At 40.8% G+C, this 23,364-nt stretch overlaps 1 protein-coding gene across 6 annotated transcripts in view; it reads left to right on the forward strand.

Moving 5' to 3' along the window:
- Positions 1-23,364, forward strand: part of SHPRH (SNF2 histone linker PHD RING helicase) — a 145,612-nt gene that overhangs the window by 67,363 nt on the left and 54,885 nt on the right. For all 6 annotated transcript variants that reach the window (XM_034765475.1, XM_034765473.1, XM_034765472.1 and 3 more), the window contains 7 exons: positions 1,561-1,649; positions 3,746-3,838; positions 16,366-16,473; positions 17,609-17,751; positions 20,692-20,865; positions 21,231-21,293; positions 22,421-22,646. In XM_034765475.1, coding sequence (XP_034621366.1) covers positions 1,561-1,649; positions 3,746-3,838; positions 16,366-16,473; positions 17,609-17,751; positions 20,692-20,865; positions 21,231-21,293; positions 22,421-22,646 — 896 coding nt within the window. The remainder of the gene's footprint in view (positions 1-1,560; positions 1,650-3,745; positions 3,839-16,365; positions 16,474-17,608; positions 17,752-20,691; positions 20,866-21,230; positions 21,294-22,420; positions 22,647-23,364) is intronic.

Raw genomic sequence — 23,364 nt, forward strand, 5'->3', positions numbered from 1 at the left:
TTCTCATTTTTACCATATAATTATAAAATAAATCAACTGGAATATAAATATTGTACTTACATTTCAGTGTATAAAATATAGAGCAGTATAAACAAGTAATTGTATGAAATTTTAGTTTATACTGACTACACAAGTGTTTGTTACTTGTTGTAAAACTAGACAAATATCTAGATGAGTTGATGTACCCCCTGGAAGACCTCTGCGTACCCCCAGAGGTACATGTACCCCTGGTTGAGAACCACTGTACTAGACAGCTTCCCCATCCTGTAACTTTTAAAGATATTTGAAACTAGAAAAGGACTTTAACCATTATCTTACAGTCCACCCTTACATTTTTATGTCCCATGGACCACCACACTCATTCAAAAGTTTCCCCAGACTACTACCTATCTTCTGTTTATTGTTGGAGTCCAAGAAAGCATACATAATTGTGTTTTTATGATTTACAAATATAGCTTCAAGTAAATATCAGTTAATTTCTTCCTCAAGGTGCACATGGCCTCTTAAACTATAATTGCACTCTGAAAAGTGATTGTGAAAATGGCAGAAGAGAGGGTGAATAATGGATTTTTTGGTTTGGTGGCAATTCTGAAAACCAAAAATGAAATTTTTTGGTAAATCAAAATAATTTAGTGGGTCAAAATAAAACATTGTGACTGCAGGCATTTTGACAAAAGCAGAGGACTAGATTCACAAAAAGGTCAGTGGGGAGAATGTGGAGAAGTTATAGTAGGAGGTGGCTTCCTTTTAAAACCTTTTGCCCCATGGTTAGGGAACGCATCTGGGGTGCGGGAAACATGAGTTGAAATTCCTCCTTCTACTTCTATGTGGAGAAGGGGTTTGAACATGGGTCTCCCATATTACAGGAGAGTGCTCTAGCCATTAGGCTATGGGACATTGTGGTATGTGTTTTTCTCAGACTCTCCTGTTGAACTTGTTCCACTTTTTATAAATAATTAAATAGCCATTGGAGCAAAGCCATTGAAACTGAGTCTCCCACTTCCTTGGTGAGTGTCCTAACCACCAACTATAGAATCATTCTGATTCTTTCCCTGCCCCGGTGACTATTCATTGTTATTGATAGTGGCGATTCATAGTCATGAACTGGCAAATTCTGCATTCAGTTGCACCAGTACAGTGGATGTTGTAATCGATGGGTTTGCATTAAGGCTGAATTTGAAGTTTGAAAATATAACATGCAGAATTCTCCTTGACTCTGAAACCATCATGTGTTTGCAGGTCTGACAATTGCAAAAATCATGTTTAACTTGGAAACAGACTGTTTGCTCTGGAAGTCATTGAGAAACAACAAACATGGTACCCCACAATGCCATTCTTACAGACTTACTTTTCAGAGTAGAATTCCACTATGTTGGGTAAAACATTCTTCTTCAATTGGTGTTTTAAAATAGGCAATTTACAACAACCAAAAAACCAGCAAGTAAATAGTAGACGGTCCCTCTGAAGGCATCTTACATATGTTAGAGATGATGGCCATTTGTGGCCATTTGGAAATAGAAATCATGTTGTGTTGGTTCTAAGTGGATTTGAATTCTTCAGATGAATATGCATTGGCAGCAGACCTGTACAGAGAGGTGTTGCGTTCCTCTGAAGAGCACAAAGAAAAGCTCAAAACAGATTCGCTGCAAGTGAGTATGCATTTAAGTTCACATGCATTTTTTTAAATAACATGTCAACATGTACTTGACTGTTCAGTTAAATTTCTTATGCAGCTATTTCTCATAGGGGCTTGCCAAAGGGACACTGTTAACTTGTTCTGTCTTCAAATATAACCTACTCTAAACCAGTGGTTTTCAAACTGCGGGTCAGGACCCAGTACTGAGTTGCGGAATGTAAGGCACTGGGTCGTGGTGGCTCTGGTCAGTCCCGTTGGCAGTGCTGCCCAGTTAAGGCAGGCTAGCTTCTACCTGTTCTGACACCGCGCTGCGCTCCGTAAGCGGCCAGCAGCAGATCTGGCTCCTAGGCAGGTGGGGCCATGGGGCTCCGTGCTCTGCCCCTGCCCTGAGCAATGGCTCTGCTGCAGGGGGTGGGAGGGAGGTCCCTGTGGGAGAGAGCCGCACGGAGCCGCTTGCACACCTCCGCCTAGGAGCTGGACCTGCTGCTGGCCACTTCCAGGACACAGCGCGGTCCGCGGTGCCAGGACAGGCAGGAAGCCTGCCTTAGCACCCCCGCTGCGCCACCTACCAGGAGCCACCTGAGGTAACCCCATGCCCCAACCCTGCACCCTGATTCCCCTGCCCCAGCCCTGAGCCCCGCCCGAACCCGGAGCCCCTTCCTGCACCCCAAACCCCTCATCCCCGGCCCCACTCCAGAGCCTGCACCACCAGCCCAGAACTCTGACCTCCTCCCGCACCCCAAGCCCCTGCCCCAGCCCAGAGCCCCCTCCCACACCCTGAACCCCTCATTCCCAGCTGCAGCCCTCACTCCTACCCTCTGCCCCAGCCCTGAGCCCATCCCACACCCCAAGCCCCTCATCCCCAGCTCCGTTGGGTCGCAGGCATCAACAATTTTCTTCAATTGGGTCCCCAGAAAAAAAGTTTAAAAACCACTGCTCTAAACATTGTGATCTATGAGAAAAGTCCACTGAACTGCAGATTTCTTGTTTAAAGTCACCATAGTGTAACAAACTTTTTTTATAAAGCCTTGCCTCTAATTTTTAGTGATGCATCAAAAAAACAATGTGAGCTCCGCCTGCTGGTCTACAATAGAATTTAACAAGCTGTAATGTTGGAGTCTTGCATATCACTGCTAACATCAGTGGTACTAGAGTACAAACAGAGAAATAGACAAAGGCAGCTGTGATGATTCCTGGAGAAGTATAAATGGAACTAAGTCAAATTGTTATATCACAAGAAATGATACCTCTAAGAGCATTATAATACAAGAAAGAGAATAAAAAAGTATTGACAGTATCCCTTTAGGAAACTATATTTATATTCTGTGAATGTGTATCTCACTAAATCAATTCCCTGCCATTGCAGGGACCTTGCTTGGGCAGTGGTGCACCTTTGTCCCTCTTGTGACACACAGTAGTTTAGTCTCTTTAAGATTGTAATACTTCGGTCTAATTCTGATTGCTGGGCTTGTTGTGGGGGTAACTGGGTGGTATTTAGTGGCCTGTGTTACAAAGGAGGTCAGAGTAGATGATCTGAAGGTCTCTTGTGGCCTTAAACTCTGACTTTGATATAACAATAATGCTGTTAACAAAACTATACTACTGTAACTTAAGTAAAATGGCAGAAGCTGGTCAGAGTTTATAATTTTTTCCAACTTTTCTGAAGTTTGTCTATTTTAGGGACATATAAACAACTTTCCATATTTATTTTTTAAAAATCATTATAAAAGAATAAATTTTAAGATAAATGCCTTGCATCTCACGATGGCTTTAAGGGGAACAGCTGTGATCTAGTATATAGAGTACAAAGCAAGAGAATCAAAAAGACGGGTTCTTTTTTAGACTTTCTCACTGATTTGCTATGAGATCTTGGGGGAGTCAGGTAATCTAGTTGTCTCATTTTTGTCCTCTGTAAACAGGGGTAATAATACCCACCTTCATAAGGTACTTTAAGATTCACAGAGGAAATCCCTACCTTTAAATTAAATATTTATTATTATTCTCATAAATAGCCTTGTTCTGGGATTCCACTAATGATTTCATTGTTGCTGTACCAGATAATACAGTATATTGTATTTCATGATAATTGTTGCTTTTCTCTGTGTGAAGAGACTTCATTCTACACACAACCTGATGGAACTACTGGCAGCAAAGCATCCAGGGATACCACCAACCTTGCGTGATGGCAGACTTGAGGAAGAGGTGATTGTTGTTTGTTTTTGGTGTAAATGTACAGTATTTTAAAGAACAATATGTTTTGCAGATTGTACTTTTTTTTAAGACTGTAACCATCTTTTCCTATTATGTCAAAAAAGGGGAAAAAATCATCAAGCCAAGTACTCCATGGTAAACCTCCAGCATGTTAATAAAATTGCATCTGATTGAATGAGCGAAAGAAAGGAGAATGTCCAATTTCTGCTATTCTGCATGTGTGCTGATCTTTGCTATATTATAATTATATGTTTTGGGGAAACTTTAAATATTAATCACTAGAACTATGATCTTACAAGTGTTTACGTATGAATAGTCTCATAGTCAATGAGGCTAGTCGTGTAAAATTAAGTACTTCTCATAAGTGTTTTCAGGACTGGGGTCAAATAGTGCAGTATATAAAGAGGGTGTCAGAGGAGAAGGAATAAGTATTAGCCACCTCGTGGACCAAACTATGGAAAGTACCTGTATTTGAAGTTTGCGAAGCGGTCTGTTGAATGTTGTGTGACAAATGATAGTCAACTTCTCAATTCAGTTCTCAATTCACCTCTGTCTGGTGATCTCTTAACATCTTTTCACCAAGAGTCCTACTGAATTCTCCATTATTGATCATTTTTAAATTGTATGTTTTTTCTAAAAGATATGCTCTAGGAATTATTTTGGGGAAGTTCTATGGCCTCTGCTATATAGCAGGTCAAACTAGACGATCACAATCATAGAAATGTATGACTGGAAGGGATCTCAATAGGTCATCCAGTCCCCTGCACTGAGGCAGGAGGCCATCCCTGTCAGGTGTTTGTTCAACCTGTTAAAAACCTCCACTGATGGAGATTCCACGACCTCCCTAGGCAGTTTGTTCCAGAGCTTAACTACCCTTACAGTTACGAAGTTTTTCCTAATCTCTAATCTAAATCTCCCTTGCTGCAATGTAAGCCCATTACTTCTTTTCCTGTCCTTAGCCAATAAGGAACACGATTTATCATCCTTCTCTTTATAACAACCTTTTACATACTTGAAGACTGTTATCATGTCCCCCCCTCTCATGTTTTTCTAGACCTTTAATCATTGTGTTGCTCTCCTCCGGACTTTCTACATTTTGTCCACTTCTTTCCTGAAGTGTGGAGACCAGAACTGGACACAGTACTCCAACTGAAGTCTTGTTGGTGCTGAGTAGAGTGGAAGAATGACTTCTCGTGTCTTTCTACAATGCTCCTATTAATACATCCCAAAATGATACTTGCTTTTTTTTTGCAACAGTGTTACATGGTTGACTCATATTTAGTTTGTGATCCACTATGACCCTCAGATTCCTTTCTGCAGTACTCCTTCCTAGGCAGTCATTTCCCAATTTCTATTTGTGCAATTGATTATTCCCTTCTAAGTGTAGTTCTTTACATTTGTCCTTATTGAATTTCATCCTTTTTACTTTGGACCATGTCTCCAGTTTGTCAAGATCATTTTGAATTCTAATTCTGTCTCCAAAGCACTTGCAACGTCTCCCAGCTTGCTATCATCTGCAAGCTTTATAAGTGTACTCTCTATGTCATTATCCAAATCATTTATGATGATGTTGAATAGAACCAGCCCCAGGATAGATCCCTGCAGGACCTCTCTTGATAGGCTCTTGCAGCGTGACTGTGAACCATTGATAACTACTCTGAGTATGGTTTTCCAATCAGTTGTGCATCCATCTTATTGTAGGTTCATTTAGGTTATATTTCTCTAGTTTACTTATGAGAAGATCATGTGACACAGCATCAAAAGCTTTACTAAAATTGAGCTATATCACATCTACTGCTTCTGCTCTATCTAATAGTCCCTTATGGCCTTAGAGTATATGAATCTCCCTCTGCTAAATTTCATGTACAGTAAACACTTTTTCCTCTTTGCTGCTTTAAGCTGGTGGGTGGTTTCATCAGTGAGGGAAAGGAAATAAATTTCCAAGCATCAGGGATTGTCTATACTGTGCATTAATCCTCACCAAAGGTGTGTAAGTTCTAGTGCACTCAAATGTGTTGTGCACTAATTGGCTTATGTGAAATGGGGCTCTAGAGAGCTTTTAGTGCATGCCAGCAGGGTCCACTCTTCAGTTAGTGTGCAACATGCTAGCGTGTATTAGAATCTCCATTCTTCTGGTGTGGACTACTACACTGTATAGACAAGCCCTTAGTCTCTTTAATATCCTTTCTGCAGCCCAGTGTCTCCCACAGTTCTGGATGTCTGGGCTACTCTTCACTCTGCAGCTTCATGAAGGTAGATCAATGTTTGGCTCCACACACTGGCCACGCCCCCTCCACTCTCACTTGCCGACAGATTTTCTGTTGCCTCCATGACAGCAGACTGGGGCAGTTTCTGTTGCTTACATTCTTACTTTGCAATTTCTGTCCAGCTTTTGAGCAGTGAGGAAAAGTGTTACTCCTCATTCCTAGGTCAGGTAATCCCTTGGGAGTTTAACCCACCCTGAGCCTCTGCTTGCTCCTCTTTCCCTTCCAGGCACGGCAGAGCAGCCAAGAAAGCACAAGGTTAAATCCAAGCACTGCTCTATCTGTGAAGCAGCCTTCCCAGGCTATGTAGATGTTGACTACCAGCCAACCGACCCTAACTCTGCTAGGTTCTGGGTGTGAGTCAGATAGGCAGTTGTGGTCCTCAACTCCAGTCTGGGAAAAATGGACCAAGAACACCAGTGCAGAGCAAGGAGAGGCTCTAAATGTGAGGAGGACCCTGACCACCTGTCTCCCGGGGTAAGTCCCAGGGGACCTAGTGCAGAACAAAGAGGGGAGCCTTGTGGTCCTGAGTGCCCTGGGGAAAGAAGCAAGGTCCTCCCTCACAAGCCAACCAGGAGGACTCAGACAGTGAGTTCCCCACTCCCAGTAATAAGGGGACCCAGCGAGAGAGGGTTCGGAATCAAACCTCTCAAGAGGGCTCCAGGAAGGTATTCAACAAAAGGCCTTACCAAAGCTGCAACAGTTTCTGTGCTCCCAAAGCCTGCATGAAAGGTTGAAAATCTAAAAAGGCAAAAAAGAAAGGGAAAACACACACACAATCCAGGAGATGAGTCTTGTGACTCCTCTTCCTCCCCCTCCTCCACTTAGGAAAATGAGCTGTTCAGATCTGAAACCCAACAGAATGGGGGGAGGGGGAATGTAGCAAAAGGGTTTTTTTGTTTGTTCGTTTTTTTTCCCCTAAGAAATTTCAAGAACAACATTGTTTCCATGATTCAAATCCAATCTGAGCAGGCTCCTGAGAGTAAGCCTCAGAACAAATTTCTCCCCACATCCCCCGAGGTTGCAATACCCCATTATTCCTTCTTCAAGAAAGTGATTAGGGATGATGAAACATGCCCGATGAAGGCAAGCACATTAACAGGAGCAACCGTAGGCTCTGTAAAATTCAAAAACCAAAGGGGTCTATTACTGAGATACCGAAAGTGGACGCTGCTATAGCGTCCCTCCAGTGATATAGTTATTCCCTCAGAGGGGGAGTTGTACCCGAAGAACCACATGGATAGAAAGATGGAGGCCACTCTCAAAAAGGATTTTGAAGCTTCGGGCGCCTTTTGAGCACCCCTGTCACTACCTGCTTTGCAAAAGCATTTCTTTCCTGGCTGGAAGATCTCAAATCCCTTAAGTACAGAGATCACCCTGACTTTGGTTCCATTTTAAAGCAGATCTCCCTGGCAACAGCATTTGTTGCTAGTGCCTCAGTGGAGGCACTGAGATTCTCAGGCTGAGCCATGAGTTGCAGCTCAGTAGCCTGGCACCACCTATGGCTGTGTCCATGGAAGGTGGACACTCACTTTAAGCAGGTCCTATCAGAGAATCAGAGAATATCAGGGTTGGAAGGGACCTCAGGAGGTCATCTAATCCAACCCCCTGCTCAAAGCAGGACCAATTTCCAACTAAATCATTCCAGCCAGGGCTTTGTCAAGCCAGGCCTTAAAAACCTCCAAGGAAGGAGACTCCACCACCTCCCTAAGTAACGCATTCCAGTGCTTCACCACCCTCCTAGTGAAATAGTGTTTCCTAATATCCAACCTAGACCTCCCGCACTGCAACTTCAGACCATTGCTCCTTGTTCTGTCATTTTCCACCACTGAGAACAGCCGAGCTCCATCCTCTTTGGAACCCCCCCTCAGGTAGTTGAAAGCAGCTATCAAATCCCCCTCATTCTTCTCTTCTGCAGACTAAACAATCCCAGTTCCCTCAGCCTCTCCTCATAAGTCATGTGCTCCAGCCCCCTAATAATTTTTGTTGCCCTCCACTGGACTCTTTCCAATTTTTCCACATCCTTCTTGTAGTGTGGGGCCCAAAACTGGACACAGTACTCCAGATGAGGCTTCACCAATGTCGAATAAAGGGGAACGATCACGTTCCTCGATCTGCTGGCAATGCCCCTACTTATACAGCCCAAAATGCTGTTAGCCTTCTTGGCAACAAGAACACACTGTTGACTCATATCCAGCTTCTCGTCCACTGTGACCCCTAGGTCCTTTTCTGCAGAACTGCTACCTAGCCATTCGGTCCCTAGTCTGTAGCAGTGCATGGGATTCTTCTGTCCTAAGTGCAGGACTTTGCACTTGTCCTTGTTGAACCTCATCAGGTTTTTTTTGGCCCAATCCTCTAATTTGTCTAGGTCCCTCTGTATCCGATCCCTACCCTCTAAGTGTATCTACCACGCCTCCCAGTTTAGTGTCATCTGCAAACTTGCTGAGAGTGCAGTCCACACCATCCTCCAGATCATTAAGAAAGATATTAAACAAAACCAGCCCCAGGAACGACCTTTGGGGCACTCCGCTTGAAACCGGCTGCCAACTAGACATGGAGCCATTGATCACTACCCTTTGAGCCCGACGATCTAGCCAGCTTTCTATCCACCTTACAGTCCATTCATCTAGCCCATACTTCTTTAACTTGGCGGCAAGAATACTGTGGGAGACAGTATCAAAAGCTTTGCTAAAGTCAAGGAATAAAACATCCACTGCTTTCCCCTCATCCACAGAGCCAGTTATCTAATCATAGAAGGCAATTAGGTTAGTTGGGCACGACTTCCCCTTGGTGAATCCATGCTGACTGTTCCTGATCACTTTCCTTTCCTCTGAGTGTTTTTCATAATTGATTCCTTGAGGACCTGCTTCATGATTTTTCCAGGGACTGAGGTGAGGCTGACTGGCCTGTAGTTCCCCGGATCCTCCTCCTTCCCTTTTTGAAAGATGGGCACTACATTAGCCTTTTTCCGGTCATCCGGGACCTCCCCCGATTGCCATGAGTTTTCAAAAATAATAGTTAATGGCTCTGCAATCTCGTCCGCCAACTCCTTTAGCACCCTCGGATGCAGCGCATCCGGCCCCATGGACTTGTGCATGTCCAGTTTTTCTAAATAGTCACGAACCACTTCTTTCTCCACAGAGGGCTGGTCACCTTCTCCCCATACTGTGCTGCCCAGTGGAGCAGTCTGGGAGCTGACCTTGTTCGTGAAGACAGAGGCAAAAAAATCATTGGGTACATTAGCTTTTTCCACATCCTCTGTCACTAGGTTGCCTCCCTCATTCAGTGAGGGGCCCACACTTTCCTTGACTTTCTTCTTGTTGCTAACATACCTGAAGAAACCCTTCTTGTTACTCTTAACATCTCTTGCTAGTGCAACTCCAAGTGTGATTTGGCCTTCCTGATTTCACTCCTGCATGCCTGAGCAATATTTTTATACTCCTCCCTGGTCATTTGTCCAATCTTCCACTTTTTGTAAGCTTCTTTTTTGCCTTTAAGATCAGCAAGGATTTCACTGTTTAGCCAAGCTGGTCGCCTGCCATATTTACTATTCTTTCTACACGTCGGGATGGTTTGCTCCTGCAACCGCAGTAAGGATTCTTTAAAATACAGCCAGCTCTCCTGGACCCCTTTGCTCTTCATGTTATTCTCCCAGGGGATCCTGCCCATCTGTTCCCTGAGGGAGTCAAAGTCTGCTTTTCTGAAGTCCAGGGTCTGTATTCTGCTGCTCTCCTTTCTTCCTTGTGTAAGGATCCTGAACTCGACCATCTTATGGTCACTGCCTCCCAGGTTCCCATCCACTTTTGCTTCCCCTACTAATTCTTCCCTGTTTGTGAGCAGCAGGTCAAGAAAAGCTCTGCCCCTAGTTGGTTCCTCCAGCACTTGCACCAGGAAATTGTCCTCTACACTTCTGTATTGCTCTCCCAGCAGATATCAGGGTGATTTAAAGTCTCCCATGAGAACCAGGGCCTACGATCTAGCAACTTCTGCTAGTTGCCAGAAGAAAGCCTCATCCCCCTGTCTGGTGGTCTATAGCAGACTCGGACCACATCATCACCCTTGTTGCTCACACTTCTCAACTTTATCCAGAGACTCTCAGGTTTTTCTGCAGTTTCATACCAGAGCTCTGAGCAGTCATACTCCTCTCTTACATACAACGCAACTCCCCCACCTTTTCTGCCCTGCCTGTCCTTCCTGAACAGTTTATATCCATCCATGACAGTACTCCAGTCATGTGAGTTATCCCACCAAGTCTCTGTTATTCCAATCGCATCATAGTTCCCTGACTGTGCCAGGACTTCCAGTTCTCCCTGCTTGTTTCCCAGGCTTCTTGCATTTGTGTATAGGCACTTAAGATAACTCCTCGATCGTCCCTCTTTCTCAGTATGAGACAGGAGTCCTCCCCTCTTGCGAGGAGTCCTATGCTTGGCTGAGTTTAGAGGCTCCATCCTTTTTGGAGAAAAGCTGGAGAAGGTGGTGGTTGACGCAGCAAAATCCAGACAGTCTCTCCCTGCCCCACTAAGTGCTCCCAGGAGAGAGTACAGGCCAGTTTTCAGATAGAGGCACTACTTTTGCTCACCATCCTCATGGAGGTACTAGCAAAAGTACAACAGATTCTCCAAGGGAAAACTCTGAAATCAAGGTTCCGGATGGGAAGTCTAGAGGTACCTTAGTCCTCCCTCTCTTCCCCAAATCCACTTTATGAAAAAGATCATATCTGCCTTCGCCCAGAACTGAAGCTAGGGGGCAGAATTTCCCATTTCCTAGAGGAATGGCTTCCACTGACCACAGACAAATGGGTCAGGGAGACAGTGAGCCACGGATACTCCCTCGAGCTAGGGGCTCTATCCCATCTGTTCTTCATCCAGTCATGCAGCTCCAATGACCCTATAAACCACAGTCTGATCTAGAACCAAGTATCTCCTCTTCTGTTATGGGAATGATAGAGAGTGTAATTTCAGAGGAAAGGTTGTCTAGGCTCTACTCCATGTTTTTCATGGTCTGGAAGTGCATGAGGATTATCAGAGCCATTCTCAACCTAAAGCAGTTCAACAAGTGGATGAAGAAAACTAAGTTTCAGATGGAGATCCTGACCTCTACAGAGTCATCGCTATCCCAGGGGGACTTCTTGACTTCAATAGATCTAGTGGATGCATATCTCTATATCCACATCTGAAGTTCGCTTACAGCAGGAAACATTATCAGTACTGAACACTTCCATTTGGCCCTGTCCTTGTCCCCCAGAGTTTTTACAAAGATATTGGTAATGATAAATAGCCACACTCAGGTTGCAGGGAACTCAGCTGTACCCTTTCTTGGATGACATTCTGATCGGAGTTCCATCGTGATCACCAGTGCACAGGGCCGTGTCTTGGACATTGTGACATCTGCTGTTGGTATCAAAAAATAAGATGAGACCAGGCAGCAGTAATTCCTCATTGGCCAACACCTTGGTTCTCAGACCTGATAGACCTAAAACCAGAACCTCCACTCCAGCTCCCATTGAGACCAGACATCCTCTTTTTCAACTAACAGCTTCAGTTCATAGCCTGGCTGTTGAGAGGGAAGTGTTAGAAGGTCTCATTCTGTCCTTCAGAATCATCAAGACATTGCTTTAGGAGGAAATTGATACTAAAAGCATACTTCTCTAATTACTCCAGGTTCTACAACTGGTATCAAGCACAATGCAAATCCCAGAGATCTATGGAGGGCTGTGACAAGCTTTGACTTCAATGTCAGCTGCTTTTATCCATTAAGACTTGTTTCTTAGTAGCTGTCTTGCCTACCAGATAAGTGTCAGAGGCTTACCCTGTTTCCCCGAAAATAAGACATCCTCCGAAAATAAGGCCTACTTACAGTTTTGCCTCTCGTTGTAATATAAGGCATCCCCCCGATAATAAGACCTCCCCGATAATAAGGCATCCACCGATAATAAGGCATTTTTCATTTCTGAAAAATAAGACATCCCCTGAAAATAAGACCTAACGCATCTTTGGGAGCAAAAATTAATATAAGACACTGTCTTATTTTCGGGGAAACAGGGTATCTATACAAGAGCCTTACTTCATGTTCCATGAGGACAAGATGATGCTCAGGACACCAGAAGATTGGGCTCCCAATTCATGTCCTTCCATGGACATAGTTTCCAAATCCTCCATTGCTTTGTGGATTAGACTATGTATCATGGAAGCCTACAGATCATCAGAGGTTCCTGTCTCAGAAATGATCAAGGCACGCTATATGAGATCTTTAGCAGTTTCATGGGTGGAACGAGCAAGTGTGTCCACTTCAGAAACTTGCAAAGTAGCCACTTGATCTACATTTAATACCTTCATTAATCGCTGTAAGATGGATCTATCTTCTGCAGAGATCTCCTTTGGCAGGAAGGTGCTGCAGGTGGTAACCCAGAAATAATATTGACCTTTGACCGAGCTCATGAAAAGAGGAGTGCTTCTTATTTATTGAATTCTGTTTTCACAACACTCTGTCTGATCACTTCTCACTACTTCCTGGACATCCAGAATTGTGGGAGATGCTGGGCTGCAGAATGGAAATTACTTACCAATAATTTCTTGTCTGCAAATAGTATCTACCACAATTCTATTCACCCTAGATGACTCATGAGCCAAGAGTCAAATATTAAGTGGAATTGTTATGATAGGACTGTTTTTTTCCTTGGTCTAATGTACATAGTTGTTACATTGTCTCTGGAATATTTTGTTAGTGAAATTATGCAAATGTTACAGCTTTGGAATAACTCATCTGGTAGTAAGCAGGAGAAGAGGGGATATGGCCAGAGTATGCAGAGCCAAAATTCTGATCTGCCTCTGTGAAGCTATAGTGAGAGGAGAGCAGCCTAGATATCCAGAATTAAGAGAGTTACTGCTGGCAGAAAGAAAATTCTGTAAGAAGTTTTCCATTCATTTGTGGGGAAGAGAACAAGCTACAAAGTATCACAAAACAAAAACAAATCAACTGAAAAGCACTGAGCATTAATTCCAATAGGTTTTCCCCGCTTTAGCCAGCTGAGAAGGGAGAGGACATATCCTTCCCCTTAGATTTCCTTTGGTGCAAATTCCCCTTACTTCTATACTTTGCCCTGACCAAACATGACAGGCAGGGACCTGTGAACCTTTTATAGACTGCATCAACTTTACCTTGTCATAATTGCCATGGTTTGTTGGAATGTTCAGCTAGTGCATGTGTATAGCACATATCTCTTGTGTGTGTTTCTCTAGTATTGCATTGAATAGGATGCCTTTTTTTGCAGCGAGTTAAAATAGTGATGGAGATTAAATTAGTTTAGGCATTATTTTAAGCTGGAGGACATGTACCATAAGCTTTCCTCACAAAGTGGAATTGTTTTTCTCTTTTCAAAAGCAACTATGCATAAACAGATTTATATATGCTTCTTAGCAAAATTTAAATTTGAAAAAGGCATACTCTCATAAACTGTGATTATACTGTTACACTAATAAAAAATGTCTTTGATAACTATCCCATATCTTTGTTCACCTGCCACCAATTTAGACTCTGCTTTGATACTTTCTCAATAGTGCATTTAGCTTCCTTTTCTTAGCTTTCACTTCTAGAACTAGAGAAATTGCTTTACCATTCTTTTTTTGTCTTTTTCTCTTGTATTACAGCACAATCATGGTGCTTTATTACCCTTTTTATAGTTATACATACCAATAATTTGAGAAAATCTACTCCATTTTCTTTTTGAGGGGATTAAAATATACATATTTTGGGCATAAATTGGTCTTAAACTGTGCTTATGGATGCTGCTAAATTCCATGATCTGCTGTCAAAATTTTAACAAGATGCCCTCAAAATTTCTGCCTCCATCGGAGATGATACATGAGAGGTTGCTTCCACTCCACTTCATCCAAATTCCATCAGTTCCATATTCTACTCCTCACCCCACTCTGATTAATTACTATCCACCCATGTACTCTTGTGTTGGCTCCCACATGCCTTCCTTACCTGTCCAGCTATTCCTCATAGCAGCAAAAATAGTGGTAGGTGTGTTGCCCTGTCATCTCTGATCGTGGAATGATCAGGCCAGAGGCTTTCTGGTGATGGGCTCAGTAGATGGTTGGGACAGAATCCCTTTTTAATATTTTATGTGAGAGAGTCTCCCTTACTGCTAGTAGTCCGGTGTGGGAGGAGCAGGCATCAATCTCCCCTAGCTTGTATGAGGAATGGAGGGAGCCAGAAGAACAGCTCTTCTGTGGCTGGTAAGGAGACTTGGGCCTGATCTACACTGGGGAGGATCGATCTAAGTTACGCAACTTCAGCTACATGAATAACGCAACTAGACTAGATGTGATAAATCAACCCCTGCTGGATCGATCACTGCCTGTCAATCCAGCAGATAATATAGACAAGCCCTTAGTGGGAAGGAGATAGGTATTGGAGATTTGGGGAATAGGACTTCAGAGGCCTGATGCTCCTTCCATTTATTGTCCCTCCTTTCATTGACTTCACTCTTGATTACCCTAGTGTGAGAGAGCAGAATCAGGTTCCTTCACATTAAGAACTCTTCATACTAAGGTTGGGGCCAGGCAAGCACTATCAGGGAGGAAGTTGGACTGTAGCAGCCCAGTTGTTTATTTCTTGTAAACCAATTGCTAGGGTTTGAAAATTTTTATCTTTTTATGCTATTGTCACAAGAAAAAGGTCTGGAAACTTAGCTTTCATTTTCAAACAGAAAAATTGAGATTCTTCCTCATTGTCCTCTTTCAATAAAGTGCTCTTTCCCATCCCTATGAGTCTCTCTCTAGTTTCAGTGACTAAGCTCCATCCATACCAATAATGATGATGATTCCATAGTAATGGAAAGGTGAAGTGAAACTTAATCAACCCCAAAATGCAGAAAACAAAGACAAAAATATGACACGCCAAAATTGTGGTGTGAGGTACTACAGATTTTATTGACCGTTTATTTGCGAAAACACGTGCCAGTAATCTACTTGTTAACCTGACAGTAACATATTGCCAAATTAGTGCCAATACCACAATGAATTTTTGTTCATAGAAGTGCTTCTTACCAAAAATAAGAAATTCAACATCTGATTTGCCTAAAAATAGCAAAGAGACAAGGTGGGAGAGGTAATATCTTTTACTGGACCAAGTTCTGTTTTGAGATTTCAAGCCACACATAGCTCTTCGAATCTGGGAAAGGTACTCCGAGCATCACTGCTAAATGCAAGGTGGAACAGATTTTGTTTGACCTGAAACTAAACACTTAGATTAGATTTGGAGCTTTTTATATGTCTTTAATAAAGTTGATAGACATTTCAAAATGAAAAGGAGTTTTGAATCAAAATATTTTGAAAATGTCAATGAAATGTTTTGATTTTTTTTTTCTGACCAAGACAATTTCATGAAATGTTGTGGTCAACCCAGATATGCATTTTTCTTTAATAAAAAAAAAAATTGGCCTAAAAATTTCTTTACTCAGTATCTATCTCCCCATGTAAGTATTCTCACACTTCTTATCAAACTGTCAGTACTGGGCTATCTTGATTATCACTTCAAAAGTTTTTTCTCTTACTTAATTGGCCTCTCAGAATTGGTAAGACAACTCCCTGTATTGTGTATATATATCTTTTCATGCTCTCTGTATGTGTATATATATCTCCTCAATATATGTTCCATTCTGTTCATCCGAAGAAGTGGGCTGTAGCCCACGAAAACTTATGCTCAAATAAATTTGTTAGTCTCTAAGGTGCCACAAGTACTCCTGTTCTTTTTACTCAGTATGCTGCAGTTAGGTGTGATGTTCAGGTAAAGTATAAAATAAATTGCTGTTCTCTGACTCAGCAATAGCTACTGCTGTGTAGGCTCAACAGAATGGCTGAAAGGACAGAGAGAGAGAGGTTTAATTCAGAATTCCTTGGCTTTTTTGAATTTAGCTAAAGTCATTTTTCATCACAGTAATATAGTTTTAATGTATTACATTTATTAAATTTATTTCTTCTGTTTGGAGAAGAAAAATTGGTAGTCAGCCTCCTTCCTGCCTACAGTTTGTCACAAGTGTACTGTTCTCATATTTATAATCTCATGCAATTCAAGCTCTTTTAAAGAAAAAACAACAAATTGGATTTGCAGAGAAGCAAATACAGACCTTGGGTAACCAACCATATTCTTGGACTAATGCAATACAGTAGCTGAGAGCTTTTCTATGTTTAATTTTTCCTTGTAAATATAAATGACTGATGCATATTTTAAACTTTTATTTGCATATAGGCTGAACAACTTCGACAACATTATATGAGTAAATCCAATGCAGAAGTTTCAGAAGCTCATCAGGCCTTGCAGCCAGTGCTACAGACCATTCGTGAGCTCCAGAGAAAGGCAGGTTCCTCTCTTTGGCTTATGATTTTTGATTTACTAATTACTTTTTAACCTGTGTGTCCTAGATTCCAAGTATTATTTAATATTCGTAAAGTGTAGCACCTCAAAGCCCCGATCAGAATGGAACCCCATTGTGCTGAGCACAACACAAATACATAACAAAAAGATGGTTCCTGCCTCCAAAGAGCTTACATTTTTATTATTTGATGAGCTACAACAAATGGACGCAACAACCAGATAGGAGGAAAACAAGGTAACTGAGAAAATTATAATAAAGCAACTGCTTTATGCCTTTTCCATTGCATCATATTACACACGTACACACTTGCCTCTTGAAATTTAGACTAAGAATCAAGCTATAAGAATAATACCATACTGGCCTGGAAGATACTACATTTCCATATTTAAAAAACTCAGCATCAGGTGAGGTCTCCATTCCTTCCCAAGGAACTGTTCTTCCAGGCCAGTATATCTCAACAGCAGTAATTCACTCTGACAACCTAGCTGATGAGGAAAGTTGTAAAAGAAAAATATACTGATGAAGGCTTGAGCTGAAATGCTGATTTGGCTATACTGTATTACAATATTTAATCTTCTATGTCTTTATTTAACACATGAGCAAATATACCTTCCCTTTCTATCTACATCCACTGTCTTTTACATTTTGAAACTTACTTCAGTCTTTTCCATTTTTTCATTGGAAAAACAGCCTTGTTTATGTCATTAAAAAGTCTTTTATTCCTCTCCCCTTTCTTTTCCTCCTAGCAGTCTGTGTTAAAGGAGAAAAAGGGAGTTATTCAGAATGGAAGGAAACTTCCAAACTACTCCACTTATGCACATGCTATAAGATCTTATTTTTTTTCTCTTGCATAGATAGCCTTCCTGTGCCTAATATGTAAGCAATTTAACAATATTGACGTAATTGAAATTTACAAGGAGGTACCCACTAGTTATTCTGGATATATTTGAGGGCAAAGGTGGGCTTTTCCAACTGTATCTTTATCTCTTGGCTACTTCCAGTAGAATTTACCAGTCCCGGCAGAATATGATCCAGAGAGCAAAAAAGGCTCCTACCACAGCATGCAAAGCATTTACCTGTTGTGAGTGTTCATGAATAAATCTCTCTTGCATACAGATACATTCTGGGTCGCCTTGGTGGTTGGACGTGATCCAGACAGCAATACAATATGCCGTTGATGAGGAGCTTGTTCAGCGTGTGCAAAATGAGATAACCAGTAACTACAAACAGCAAACTAATAAACTCTCCATGGCAGACAAGTAAGAGAATAAATACAAAATTGCATAATTAATACACTTAACTCTGCTCAAGTCGTCTAATCAATTTGTGCTAGCAGATGCAATTAAGTGCCAGGCACTTGTGCTTCAGAACATCTGCACTGCAATTAAGTTTAAAAACACACTTCTAAAAGGAGAAACTAAATATAAAACTTCAAAAGAGAGAGGCCTTCGGTTTTCCCCCAGACAAGTATTCATTAAAATGTTCTCCTTTGTATAATCTAGGATGTTTTTTTTTTAATTTTCTGTGTTCATGCAACTGCTGAGCAAAATAATTCAGTGTTAATTGCATTGGGATTTAATGTTCTCTAAAACAAACTAACTTGAAGTGAATCCCTAGAGGAACAAAATTAATTGCATCAGTTTTGGACTCCTATTGGGGTCTATCCATTTCCCGCTTTGCAGCTTCCCATTCTTGATACGCTTTTCTGGCCAACAAGTTCTGGATGGGTTTCCCATTGGAGACCATCAGTACTGTTTCTTCTATTGGAATTGTCACCAGTTACTTCCTCCCCACAAACATCACCCTTTTCACAAATACCATCAGTCCCAAGTTCAAGAGTGCTGCCAGTGCAGTACTCCCAGCTCATGGAGCAATAAATTACAGATTCATATGTTTGTCCTGTAAAGTGGTCTATAGATGAGTGACTAGCATTTACTGTACTTATTAACAGTCTGGCTTCAGATACAGGAACATGAAGTGTAAGCAGTTGGCAAAACTGAGTATTTGCCTGTTTAAAAAAAAATACTGAAATGTGAATTGCTTATAGGAAAATTTCTATTTATTTACTCTACATTGCTATAAACAAACAGTTCTTTACACACAAGTGAAACAGTACCCTTACTCTGAATTGTTTAGTAATAAGACTTGATCCTCAAGATGCTGAGTACTGATACAGCAGAGCACTTAATCACATGCTTAACTTTTAATTACACCGAAGTATTGTAAAAAAAATAAGGAATTTTTACTTTTTATAGCTTTTCTTTTTCCGTACTCAGAGTTGTGTTGAGAAGGAAAACAAAGAAATTCCACCTATCACTCATGGAACATCCATCTTATTGAGAGCTATCATTTGAGGCCAAGGGTTTCTCGTTATGCCGCTGTTCAACATAGCTGGGAGAAGAGAATTGGTTACAGATGTGTGTGTGGTTGCCATTAGAGCATGCCAAAAAAGGATGATTCCCTTTCAACAAAAAAAATTGTGTGTTTGAGAAAAAGTTTCATTCAGAAGCAGGACAAAACATCAAAAATGTGAAAGTTTTCACAGAAAGGATTTTCCCAAAACAGAATTTTTCTTGAACCTAAAGATTTTTTTTCAGCTTCCTGGCTTCCCCACTGGGAAGGTTTTCAACAATTTCTGTGTCTCAATTTCCTCATTTGTAAAATGGGGGATAATGATGCTTGGTACTCCTTTGCAAATCTTAAAGTACTTTACAATAAAAATACTCCAGAAGAGCTAAAATATTTTTTATTATTAAAAATGCAATTATGGAAGCAGCAAGTGCTATCTAATAGCTGAGTAGTGGAGTTGGCTGACCCAAGATGCAAAGTGGGATTTCTCTCTCGCGTTTGGAACACTTGGCAGCTCAGATTATATTATTAACTCAAACTTAAATGTTACCCATGTATTTCCAAAATGTCCTGTTGGTAATGGGTTAGCTCTCCCATATGTGGGTTTTATTTAGTTGCAGAATTCCAGATTAGCCCTAAGTATTGCTTAATTAGATCCTTTAAACAGCTACCCTATCCAATCTCCTAGAACTGGAAGGGACCTTGAAAGGTCATCGAGTCCAGCCCCCTGCCTTCACTAGCAGGACCAAGTACTGATTTTGCCCCTGATTCTTAAGTGGCCCTCTCAAGGATTGAACTCAGAACCCTAGGTTTAGCAGGCCAGTGCTCAAACCACTGAGCTATCCCTCCCTCCCTATTTTCTAACTTTGCTCAGCTTTACACAGATGAACTTATCCTTCTCTAACTTGGCTAATTGTACTTTTGGAATGTTTTGGATCAGATTTTCCCTGAGAGAGAGAAATCTATTTAGAAAAAAATATATACTGTAGAACCTCAGAGTTATGAACACCAGAGTTACGAACTGACTTGTCAACCACACACTTAATTTGGAACTGGAAATATGCACTCAGGCAGCAGAGACCCCCAAAAAAGGCAAATACTGTGCAGCACAGTATTGTGTTAAATGTAAACTACTAAATTAAGATGGGGAAAGTTTAAATAAAAAAGATTTGACAAGGTAAGGAAACTGTTTCTGTGCTTGTTTCAGTTAAATTAAGATGTTTTTTTCTTCTTCATAGTAAAGTTTCAAAGCTGTATTAAGTCAGTGTTCAGTTGTAAACTTTTGAAAGAGCAACCATAACATTTGAGTTATGAACATTTCAGAGTTATGAACAACCTCCAATTACAACATGGGCAGCAACAGTTCACTTCCCTCATATTGCACTGGCAGCAGACTGTGCACCTGATCAAGAGAAATACCTAGGATTGAATAGGTGGTTCATCTTCATGCCTGTTCAGTATTTTATCTCTGAGAATTAGAGTAACAAATGCTTTGTGTGTGTTGGTTTTATGTATGTGTGTCCACAGTGAACAGGACTGAGACCACCAAAATCATTGCTCCCTGGCCACCAAAACCAAATCAGGTGGTAAATATTTCAAGCACTACTGACCGTGACCAGATTTGAGACAGTGAACAAGATGGTATGCATTGTTTCCCCATTTCTAAAATCTGAGCCATTTTATGTCACTGACTTCAATGGGGACTATTCATGATAGTGAGCATTACACTTCAGGATTGGGCCTTAAGTAGTTTCACTGCATACTGCAATTTATTTGTTTCTCTTCTTTGTGAAAATCTTGAATTGGGTTTTGACTTGGTGTACTATTATGTGTTTTTTGTTGTTGGGTAGGTTCCGTGACTGTAGAGGCCTTCAGTATCTGCTCACAACCCAAATGGAGGAGGTGAAGAAGTTCCAGAAGCTTGTAAAAGAAGCTGTGAAAAATCTAGAAGGTCCTCCCTCTAAGAAGGTTATTGAAGCTGCCACTATCTGCCATCTGCGACCTGTTAGACTTCCTTTGAACAAGTATGTCAGAAACATTGTTTTTGTAGGAGGCTTAGTGAGAAGTCCATGTTATTTTGGAATAAGAGGAAGAAAAAGGAAATTGAAATATTAAAGCTCCCATCTTACATGATATCCATGTAAACAGAGCCTTATGTCTGCATAGATCCAGTTTGCGGGATCAGGCCCTATGTTAAATTTTTTTTTTTTTTAATTAAAATTGAGATCTATTTTTTTCCACTGAGTAGCTGAAAATTTAATGAGCTTATTTTTTAAAAAATAATACTTTCATTCATCAGAACAGAGAGAATTCTGGGCATCTCTTGGGAGTTACCTTGGTTGACAGTTAAAGTTTTAAGTACTTCTCTTTGCAATCTCTTGTATTCTAGTTGTGTCTTCTGTAAGGCTGATGAGCTGTTCACAGAATATGAGTCAAAGCTGTTCTCTCATACGTGAGTACTTCACTCTTATTTTTGTGGTTCAAGGAAAATTTTGTTTTGTAAGTTAAAGTTTTAAATATAAACATCCTAAGTTGTCTAAAACCTTTATTTCAGGAGCAAACTATTTCAACATATTCTTGCAGAGAGAGTCAGTATCAATGTTTATAGGCAGTGTCACTTTTATATGCATGTTTCATTTAAAAAAAACACTTTTGTAAAATAAACAAATAAGAAGTGCTGTTTTCTCATTCAGGGTTTATGATTTGAAAGATCACAGAGCCAAATTTTCAGAATGTTCCCAGCTTCTTAATATGCAGATTTTGTAATAGTATGTTCAGTTATACAGTCTGTATGGGCAAATGCTCTTTTGTATGCATGCAAGTCAGAAGTCTTCAGAGAACATGGCTGTTTGTAACTTTTAATTTCTCTAAGTAAGCGTACAGTCTGATAAATTAGAATCTGTTTGGGGTAGTAGACTTTGAGCCAAGGTTCCTCCTCTGCATCTCTTTGCTGTCAGTCCAGGGAGAAGTTAAATATACAGAAGTGCTATTTACAAAAATATTTTTTTTTACACTTGACACTTCCAGTGTCCTTAATAACCACTCTAAAAGTATGATGTCTAAGGCTTTGAAAGAGCTAGTATTGAGTGCATAGCTGACAAGGTGGCCTGCACAGTATTCATACTACCAGTTTCTAACACACTGCTTTCAAGGCTCTGTGGGATAACCATAATTTAAAAGCAGACACACAAACCAAAACTGTTTTTCCCTATTTTAAATTATGAATATGTTCTAAACCAGAAGTGTAAGACTTGATGTTAACCAGAATGTGAATAGTACCACAGGCTGCTTAAATTTGTTAGTCCTGGATGATTATTTTTATTTTGCCTTGTTAATATATCCTGATTGTCAATGTGGTCATGTTTTGGGGTTCATAACAAATAAATAGCAAACAGTGTGGTAGTTACATATATTTACATTGCTATATTTATATATTTAAGGTATGTATATACCTTAAATATAGCAAATGTGTATATATAAATGTAAATATAGCTCTGTGTGTGTGTGTGTGTGTGTGTGTAAGATGCGTATATATCTTGAGAAGCTAGTGACCAGTATTATGCTTTGGTGTATTTTAAGTGTGAAAGGCCAGACGGCTATCTTCGAAGAGATGATAGAAGATGAAGAAGGGCTGGTTGATGACCGTTTGCCCACCACAAGTCGAGGACTATGGGCCGCAAGTGAGACAGAGCGCTCCCTAAAAGCCATACTGTCTTTTGCCAAAGCTCACCGAATGGATGTTAGACTAATTGAAGAAGGGAATACATTTCTGGAACTCTTTGAAGCATGGAAGAAGGAGTACAAGGTACAACACATAAGATTTTGAAGAAACATTGCAGAAGTGTATTATATGTAACATGAACATAAGACAAAATTTTCAATTTAGATGCCTAAAGTTAGGACTTGTCTACATGTAGATTTTGCACAGATTTAACATTTATCAAAGCAAGCTATACTGATATACACACTTCTATATCAGTATAATTGCATCTATTGCAGACTAAACCAGTTAATCAGGTTTTCCTGATTTAGTTCTGTATTTAGTAGGGGTCACCAAATCAGATGTCTGGCCCATCCATTGCCTCAATTTACCTTCTGTCTCGTATCAATCAAACCACCACACCTGGTGTTTTCACAGTACTGTTCCCCTTTTGGGGATAATTTATTATTTTAAAATAACAAAACCATACAGCCCTCGCCCCGGGGCTCATTTAGTCCTTTTGGTTTATAACAAGCTTCTGCATACATTTAGCCCTCCCTCTAGACTCAAAAAATCGTTTACCACAGCTTCACCTTCTGTGACTCTGGGAGCCCCTTCATGCCCACTGGCAAAGGGTAGCTATACTATAACACATGTCACGCCTGACCCACTCATTACCCCCAACCCAATGTTGTCATAATATGTATCTAAAAGGTGTCATGTAAGGTATCATATCTAAACTGATGACATGCTGGTCCTGAAAATCATTGCATGGTGTGTGTACGGGTTGTGTACAAAGACTTTTATATGTGTGTGCTGGAAA

The sequence above is a fragment of the Trachemys scripta genome, chromosome 3, assembly GCF_013100865.1.
Source record: "Trachemys scripta elegans isolate TJP31775 chromosome 3, CAS_Tse_1.0, whole genome shotgun sequence".
Lineage (NCBI taxonomy): Eukaryota > Metazoa > Chordata > Testudines > Emydidae > Trachemys > Trachemys scripta.